The sequence below is a fragment of the Osmia bicornis genome, chromosome 4 (genome assembly GCF_907164935.1).
Source record: "Osmia bicornis bicornis chromosome 4, iOsmBic2.1, whole genome shotgun sequence".
Lineage (NCBI taxonomy): Eukaryota > Metazoa > Arthropoda > Insecta > Hymenoptera > Megachilidae > Osmia > Osmia bicornis.
In genome coordinates, this window is record NC_060219.1 from 12095896 (window position 1) to 12105307 (window position 9412).

The 9412-nt window shown below is 31.7% G+C and overlaps 3 protein-coding genes across 3 annotated transcripts; all 3 read right to left on the minus strand.

Annotated features, from left to right (window-relative positions):
- Positions 1-75: 75 nt before the first annotated feature.
- LOC114882805 lies at positions 76-1218 on the minus strand. The gene is made up of 2 exons (XM_029199862.2): positions 1073-1218; positions 76-970 (listed from the first exon to the last, which is right to left on the minus strand). Exons 1-2 carry the CDS (start codon positions 1216-1218, stop codon positions 544-546), a joined length of 573 nt encoding a protein of 190 aa, XP_029055695.1. The 3' UTR covers positions 76-543.
- Positions 1219-1577: 359 nt separating this feature from the next.
- On the minus strand, positions 1578-2144 carry LOC114882804. The gene is made up of 3 exons (XM_029199860.2): positions 1994-2144; positions 1714-1885; positions 1578-1656 (listed from the first exon to the last, which is right to left on the minus strand). Exons 1-3 carry the CDS (start codon positions 2142-2144, stop codon positions 1578-1580), a joined length of 402 nt encoding a protein of 133 aa, XP_029055693.1.
- A 728-nt stretch (positions 2145-2872) lies between these two features.
- On the minus strand, positions 2873-9367 carry LOC114882801 (palmitoyltransferase Hip14). The gene is made up of 10 exons (XM_029199845.2): positions 8958-9367; positions 8196-8431; positions 7908-8107; positions 7628-7837; positions 7273-7552; positions 7001-7201; positions 6583-6744; positions 6355-6511; positions 5937-6181; positions 2873-5850 (listed from the first exon to the last, which is right to left on the minus strand). The coding sequence occupies exons 2-10, from the start codon at positions 8331-8333 to the stop codon at positions 5614-5616; spliced, it is 1830 nt and encodes a 609-aa protein (XP_029055678.1). The 5' UTR covers positions 8334-8431; positions 8958-9367; the 3' UTR covers positions 2873-5613.
- Between the last annotated feature and the right edge of the window lie 45 nt (positions 9368-9412).

Below are 9412 nucleotides of genomic sequence, written 5' to 3' on the forward strand. Positions count from 1 at the left end.
TGATTATTATTATTGACAAAGTTAGTTGCTATGAGGAATAATTTGTTCTGTAAAAACTATTAAAGAAAAAATTAAAAAAAAGAAAAAAACAAACAAAATATAACAAAAATGAATGAAACGATAATAATATTGTAAAGTTACAAGTAATACCAAATATATACCTGGTGTTAAGGCATGTGTTATATTCGTTGAAACTCGAACAGCCGCGTTCGAGCTGTTCCTAGGTCATTTTCAGTTTCTTTTTAATTGAATATCACCCTATTTTGCAAAGGAAACGTTAAGAAGGATATCAGTTACCAGCTGAAACAGCTTCAACTTACTTTGTAGTTTTATAATAAGAATTATTCTTATTATTAAGAAGCATCCAGAGGATAAGCTTGGACCATGAAGAATGCAATGATTTCATCTGTCTAACCAATATAAAGGTACATTGTTCAACCTTGTTCCATCCTTCTGAATCCTAAATAATGAAAACAGAACCACGGATTATTTCTTTGTTCATTTTTTTTTTTTTTTTTTAACGAATTTGCTTACATGTACCGATCAAGTGCAAACAGCTGAAGGAGCAGTACCCTGTTTAACTTCCACAATTCTAATTGCCGCACAGACATTAGCAAGTTCGCGTAAGAACAGACCCATGGCCTCTGCGATAGGTTCGCAAAGATCCCTTAAAGAGGTTGCAATGTTGTATAACAGTATCAGTACTGGTTGTATCAAAGCATTGAATATGATGGACAGAAGAGGCTTTATGAAGTAATCTGCCAACAGTTGCAAGATGCCCACAGTCAGGGGTCTGATTACGCTGTAAAGTATGAATCGGAGGAATTGTAAAATAAATGCTGTTACGAAAGCGGTGCCTATATGAATTGTTCCAAATATTTCAGCCCAGAAGCGTGTTGCTGCCTGATCAGTCTTCTCGGCACATTTTTCAGTTGCCAGTATCGGCGGTGAATCCGTGGTACGATAGTACCTAAGCAAAATATAATTTAATAAAAAGGTATTTAATTTTTTAAACATAAATAGATTTTATTTTTTATCTTTTAAATTTAAACGTTGATGTAGTTGTACCTACGCAGAATTCCCGTGATCAAAGTAATAGATTTCAATTTTTTCAGTCACTTTTATCTCTTTCTCTTTTTCTTTTTCTTCTGGTTTTACCACTTTAGGAGGATTCTGTTTTCTTTTATTAGGTATCCCTTCTGATATTTCACAGTACATAAAGGGCTGTGCATAAATATATCATTGAGTTTTTACGTTTAACGTTAAATAGATTAACGATTAAATATTTTACTCCACCTTGTTATAATGAGCACACTTTGATGATCTTAAGTTTACCTCGTACATTGCATCTTTTTTTTCTAAATAGGTTTTCCTTGGCCATTTCCACTTAAAACGACACCAAAATGGTCGTGAATGTGGACCTAAAAACTCGTATTTTAGATATGCTTGAAATGAATTCAAAAAAAAAAAAAAATAAAATAAAAAAAGATAAGCAATTAATTCGAACTATTTTAATTGGAATACACGATTTATAATTATAAGGAATGTACAGAGTTGTTACTTATATGAAGTAAAGATTAAGGTACAGACTTAACAAAATTCGGTAAGCTATAATAATTACCATTTTTGTGTTTCAAGGGTAAAGTATAGGCATTGCTAAAAAAATAAGATTTAATCAGTATTTGCTGTGTGAAATAAAAATGTTTATATTACATTTTATGGGTACGGCATAAACACGGTGCAGTAGATTGAATTTGTTTCATTGTACATTGGTTTTTCTGTAAATCTTTAGGTAATTCCTGTACTGTGTTGGGTCTTCCACAATGTTCTGAAACTACTCCATGGTTCAGTGGTGAATGTATCCCGTAACATTTACAATCTTTATCTGCATACGTGTAATGTACAATTTATGTTTGTTTTACAAAACGTACAAGCTTTTGTTTTTAAATTATTACAATTTTTAGCTTATTATTTAAATTTTTATTTTACATACGATTAAATTGTTCAAAAGTATTATCCTCTTTCTTTACAAATTCAGCTTCCTTGAAATTGGTATTAACTACGCAACTATTATCCGATTGCAAAGATGTTATATTAGAAGCTTCTGTTGTGTCATTATAAGTACAATCCTCCCCGGATACCATGATAAACACATTTCTTTAAAACAAACTGAACAAAACTGAAATTAAAGTAACATGAACTAAAAGAAAATTAAACTGTCAAATTGACAGAAATAAGGATAGTTCCTTACATTCATATGTTTATACTTTGATTACCAATACAATGAAATTGGTTTCTCAAAGAAGGGAATGTTTTCGAATTGATCACAATGAAAACGACACAAATCGTGAAACGTATTTGTGGAATAATAATGAATAAATTAAATAAATAAATAAATAAATAAAATTTTTCCTCTTTATTTCTTTTATAAACACATAGTAATTTTGATTCAGTTTTTGTTTATCAGTTACCAAAAGTTTTTACCCCCCCCCCCCCCCCTAAAATTCTCAAAATTCTATTCATTCTTGAAACATTATTCGAAGTAAAAGACACTGTTATTTACATCAAATTCAATTGGAAGTAGAATGGTATAATTAGCTTAGTATGATTTAATAGAATAGTAGTAATCTGATCTATACGATATAACGCTTGCGAGGAATTTTATAATTCTCAAATTCTTAACAGGTCACAAAAAGATTTTACAACTAATATTACTTTTTCTTCCGTCAAAAATTTCAACTAGAATTCTAAACATTTATGTGTTTATTTATTCTAAATCTTTCTCTTTTGTGTCTTAATCGGTGCTTCATTTATCCTTTATACGTTCTTCGAAGCAATTCGTTCGCAACTTAGAAATAAAACGTTAAAAATCTTAATTATAAAAGTTCTTTATGTTTATCTGTTTGTTACGTGTATGTTTCTCAAAATGTTATAATACAGTTGTTTTTTTATTCGTTGATATCGGACCATTAAGTATAGAATTTGTTTGTCTGTCTTGCCTAGAAAACGAATAAACTACTCGCTATACAATTTCAGTGCATCTGATTGCTCACACGAAGTAAATATAATCTAAATATCAAATTAGCTTAATATCAATCGGACTAGAAACAGAAATATACATTAATAAATACCAAATGCTTATCACTCGGTCAAAAGAAATATTTGAGAAATACGTTCGTTCGCATAAGTAGTCAATAGTGTTTGTTACAAATTAACTTACATTTGTATTTATAATATTTATACACATGTTTCTTGGATTAATTCTGACGTGGAGTATTCGTGTTTGTAATATCATCGTTCGAATCTTATATGTACGTTTCAACGTTTTGTACAAATACCTCTTAACATTCTGTACAATCAGTCAAACAATTGCAAACTTGTTTTTAATTAACGATGGTTGGACAAGTGTACCGAATGTTAGTTTTTCTCTGTACACGCGTACATTAAAGATTTTGGAAGAAGTTACAAAACCATTAGGAATGAAAACAAGTTTGATTATGTACAATAAATGTGTATAAAGTAATTGGTCGTACACACATGAACGGCCTAAGAACGATGAAATTATAAAACATAATTGCTGTATGTAGTCGTTATCGGAAAGATAATAATGCTTAATCAAGATTTAACAAAGAAACATAGTGTTGTTTAAAAACTATTAAAAACTTATTGCGGTATAAGCTTAAAATACATTTAAAGTTTTGATCTATTCTCATAAATTTCTATAAGGTAATGATCAGACATTTAGGCACCTATTGGAAATGCAATGTTAAGAACATACGCACTCTTTTAACATACTTCTTTAGATTATTAACAATTAGAGTAACTTGTTCGTGCAATCATTGACAGAAATATATCTTACATACATAGACTCATTTCTACTCAAACGTTGGTAAATTAGATTTTTATACTTAATATACTTAAGTGTATCCTGTTAAGGATGCAATTAATCGGTAAACGTTTATTTTTCTGCATTAATTGTGCGTGAAACACAACTCTTACAGTACCAATATTCAGTAATTAGTATTATCAATAATGCTAGAAAGTGGAATTGACATAGCACTTGCAACCTTAACAGTGAAATCTAATCATTATACTTGTCAATGATGCTGAAGATATTCATACTAAAAGGGAGTATATGCTCTTAACAACGTAAGTACTAACGTTACAAATTAAACAAAAAGTTTCGCAATTATAAACTGAAGTACATTTTTGGAATGTAAAATATTCGACGATTATTTTCTAATAATATCTCTATCGTCACATGTGTAATTATCGTACAAAAATGTATTAGATTTCTCCTTTGTTTCTCTTCTCTTTTTTCTTCAATTTACTACTCACAATTGATAAGATATTTCTTTGAAAATTTTACCGTATCATTAAAGTATGACATCCACCAAAACAGATGCAAACAATTTATATACATATTATGATGTAAATATTTTATATAGCTATCATTAAAACTTCATTTTCACGTAATGCAATAATAGATTAGATACAACAGCCAACGTTAATCAATTCTTATAAAGTTAGAGCATAAAGTTGTGTAAACGCGTGTATGTGGATGTCTTTTAAAGAGTAGAAGCATGGCACTTAAGTCAGGTAAACTTATTTATAAGTACGAAAAAACTGATTGAATAGCCAACAGTAATATTTATAATCATATAGCATAATCTTTGACTCTTTCATTTAATTAAAATTTACCCACGAGCTTTTCATTATGAATATGCCATACTTTTAAAAGTTACGAAGTTGGTTTTTTTTTTACACCTTTTTTCCTTTATATATTAATTCTGAATTCCTTATGTGTAATATGAAAATTTTATGATATTAGCAAAAATTGTGACAATATTGCTGTTCAGAGTGTTTGTTACGAATTTCTACAACGCTTAAAAGCTACAAAGTACAAATAAGTGTAATAAATAATATTGATAAAAATACGTTATACAATGATTTTATAGAACCGACTGTCATGGTTTTTTTTTATAAAGATATTCCGTCTTTCAGTACGATTAAAATTGTACTTTTCTCGAGTAAATTATTTATAGATTGAACCTACCGCCTGTTAGGATATATGAAGTAGTAAAGAGTAACGAAAAAACGAACTTGCAATCGCATGTTAACGTACTGATATTTAACGATTACGTTACGATTACAAGAAAAGAAAGTATAGATATTTACAATGCACTATAAAGTAAAGTAATTGTATTAATGTTCCGTTTACACGAAGTATGTAGAAAAAAAAAATGAAATTTCTTATCATTTTCTTTTGTAAAAATAGAGTCAAAGTACTTGTGCAACTTGTTTTTCTATTTCATATTTGGAAAATAGAATACGCAAAGGTGGGATATGCATACTTACGTCGTAAGAACAGTCTTTTACAGTAGATGAATGTTAAAATTTATATTCACTGACTGTAGGAAATTGTTTACAGTATGCAATTTAAATCTTTATATGCATAAAATCACTACCTTTTCTGAAAAGTCACTTCCGATATTGTAGTAACTCTTTGGTAGCCCAGAAATACTTGAGGCATTAACATGATATGACACAGTTAGCTTCTGATGGCTAAATTACATATCTTCCGTAACAGTTGTCTGACCATTTAGAAAAATCCTAAATGTATTGGAAGTTGTCTTTCGTAGCGAGTAGAGGTAACTTTTCGATGCTTTGTTTATGATCAAAACTGTGTAACCAGTCTGAACTGGGTTTTGCTTTTATACCACAGAAACTTATATTGCAAAAATCAGCTGCGTTCTGGATAGCACCGCGATGGAAAGGATTTCCTTGTTTAAAATGCGCGTACCGTCCGGCATTCATACGCTCGTTTGTCGTCATTCCAAGAACCATAATCTAATAAAAAATACACGTTAATATGAACGATTTCGTCTCGTAGAAATAAAATGTAATAAAAATAAGTATTATTTTATTGTACAAACCTGATAACATTGGCAAGCTAATAGCGTGCCAACCCAGAAGAAATGGAGAGACGTGTTTGCTGTGACCCACATTACCCAAGCATCGCATGTAGCTGCAGCGACTAGGTAATTATCAGCAGTATGGCCATTTGTTAAATTTGTCCAACACTCAAATTGCCAATACTGTACGCTAGCAGATAAAACAACAATACAAAGGCCTAATAGCGAGGCTAAAAATCCCAGAAAATACTTGTGGTTATGCACACCTAAACGTAATTTACAGAAAGAAAAGATGTGTTAAAAAATTAATTATGCAATTATATCGTTTAAGATAATAGATCGAGATTAGACTGTCCAAAGTTACTACATTTTATGCGTACATATTACTACCATAAAAAAAAAAAAAAAAAATAAAATAGGTTTATCTTTATTAACTTACCAATACAATTGTTGACCCAGGGACAGTGATGATCAAATCGTGCTACGCATCGATCACACGTAGAACAATGTTTAGACCTCATAGGTCTTCTGATTAAACAACTACTGCAAAATGAGTGTAGTTCAAAACCGCCAGATTCTGCTAACTCTATAATCGTCTGAAAATAATACAATTAAAACACGTATTTTATTTATAACAATTGATATAATTGAAAATATAGATTTTTACATTTAATTTGTCTTCGTGTGTAGCTGTGATCACACCTGGATCACCCCTCCAGGATTGTAAGAAACAAATCCATAGCGGTACTGATCCACCCGCTAATAGTAACCATAAATACCAGGCAGCATGTATGCCTAACCAAAAGATCCATGTAACGTATATCCACATCTATAACAAGTGAAGAGGACGAAACGATTCATACTCGTATCATAATAATTAAAAAGTACTAAAAGCGTTGATAGCTGTTAATGATATCAATCGAAGAATTTTTGTTGGATTTACTTATATATATGTTATCTAAAATTGTACGATAAGCTACTTTTATTAGCTATCTAAGATACATGTAAGTTGATAATGGAATTGCTACAGCATTATTCAATTCCTATACTTCAATTTAATGATAAATAACTAATTTGAAACTTACCTTTGTAGCCAAATAAATTGACATTGGTATAATATGAAATAATCGTTCGTCAAAGACAAAATGATTAGCTAAATATAGTGCTATGTAAAGAGTAACAAAGGCACCTAATTTCACTAAATAATCCAATCCCGACTGAAGAATCATTCCAATTAGATAGAAAACTATAAATGGTGTGCTGACCATACAGTACCAGCGTATTCTCTGAAAGTAGAATTCGAGATATGAAGAAATGTGAAGAACATGAAACAGGTAAACAAATTAAGTACACATACTTTATCTCTACACCATGTTCTTGTTCTGCCCTGCCTTTCTCGGATTTCTTGACTGATTTTATGTCCTAACCAGGCAGCGCCGATATGACGACCCAGTAGTGTCATTGGCGTTTCATCCCGAATATTTGGCACATCTAACGATGCACCATGGTGAACTAACGTCGATATTGCTGTACTATTTTCTGCTATAATAGCCCAATGCAAAGCGGTATTGCCATGTAAGTTATCCGTAAGCGAATGAGACGCTCCTAAGGTCAGTAACAAGCGTGTCGGATCTAAACTATAAAAGAGAAAACTTCGATGTAATCGATATAATATGATTCTAAGGGGATACTTGTTATTTCTCCACATTTACCTATTAACTTTATAGGCACTCCACATAAGGGGTGTCATTGCACTTCTGTCAGGCATATTCGGATTTACTCCTTTCGCGACTAGATAAGCAACAATAGATGTATGGCCAAATTGTGCAGCTAAATGAATACATGAAAATCCTTCTGAATCCCTGAGAGTTGGATCTGCTCCTGCTCTCATTAATATCACAACTGTAGGTAAATGGCCCTGTCTGAAAATGATTTGCATTATGGTAGTTCTACTTGATCTGCTATCATATTATGAAAGTTGGAATAACAGACCTTGTAGCCCAGTGTAACGGCGTGGAAGCAAGTTCACCACCAATTGCATCAACAACAGCTCCCTTTGCAATTAGGTACTTTACAATATCTTTTCGATTATTTATTGCAGCCCAGTGTAATAATGTTACAGTTTCTGAATCTGGCTGATTTACATCGGCACCAGCTTCTACTAATTCGGTTACTCTATCCAAAGCTCCATACTAAAGAAAAGAAAATTTCAATTAGAATATTCTAAAATAAGTAAAATACATAAATACCTAGTCTTGTATCGATTAAAGGCTTTGTTACCTGTGTTGCTCTAACAATGTCAAACGAACTACAATCTTGTACTGGAGGTTTAACAGGTTCTTGGTGATGGCTACTAGGATCTTCTGGCTCCCCACTGGCTTCACTCTGACAGGCAGTTTGCATTTTTAACGCATACATGTTGAATTCAATGTTATTATCTTCAAGATTATGTCATAGATATAACTTATTCATGTAGAAATGAATTTTCTAAGGTTGTTTATTACTATAAGGTATTTCTGAAACAACAATCGCATTAACGTTTATGAATATAAAAGTTATAAGACAATAAAATCATCGGCATTATTCTACGTGATTGATTAATATTGATCAATTTGACCGACAGTAATGAAATCATCGTTTGTATTCATCGAGTATACATATATATATATATGTATATGTACTGTTGTAAATACGAGATATATTATAGAGAATGCATCGAGTATATTGTCAATCGATTTCGATTCGTATTCAAGTCAGGAGTTAATGATAAACGTCGCAATGCACGATTCGATCGTTCATGAAAACTTTTCGAAATTGTACTAGTTATTCCATAAGTGCATAAATGTCTGGTTCTATATCTGTCGAATGCGCAACCCTTTCTATTAAGCCGGAAAAATAATTTATATACTTATGTATTTACTTATTAAACATTAAGACATAGAACGATTTTACGATAAGATTATTCTGCAGATTGTAAAATCATCGTTCGATCGTGAAACGCATCTATTAAAACGACTTCATAATATATATCTGATATTTTACCTTGCAAGTAATGACAGTATTGATAATAGATGCACATAGTACACGGCATGCTACCCTCGAATACGTCGCAAGGGGTTAAATTTAAAGAACAAACAGTCAGTGGGTGTGGGCCGCCGGTACATTGTATAGAATCCGGATAAGGGTTGACCTTTCCTTTTAACTATAGGAAAAAACACCCTCTTGGAAGTTCTTGCTTTTCACGATCCGGAACAGCACATTCCTCTCTTATTTCTCAGACAGTTTCATTGCTGTTTCTTTCCTCCTCGATAAAATTTTTCAACACGCACCGCGTACCGCACTGATACACGATATTGCTGTATCGTTTGTGCATCACATGCACATTATGCTTTCTCAAGTTTCGCGATGAGCTTCTTATTGACCAAACGGCTTCGTAAGCCGTCCGATCGGTATCCGATATTCATCGAACGTGAAATTATCATCAAAAGAGTCATCTA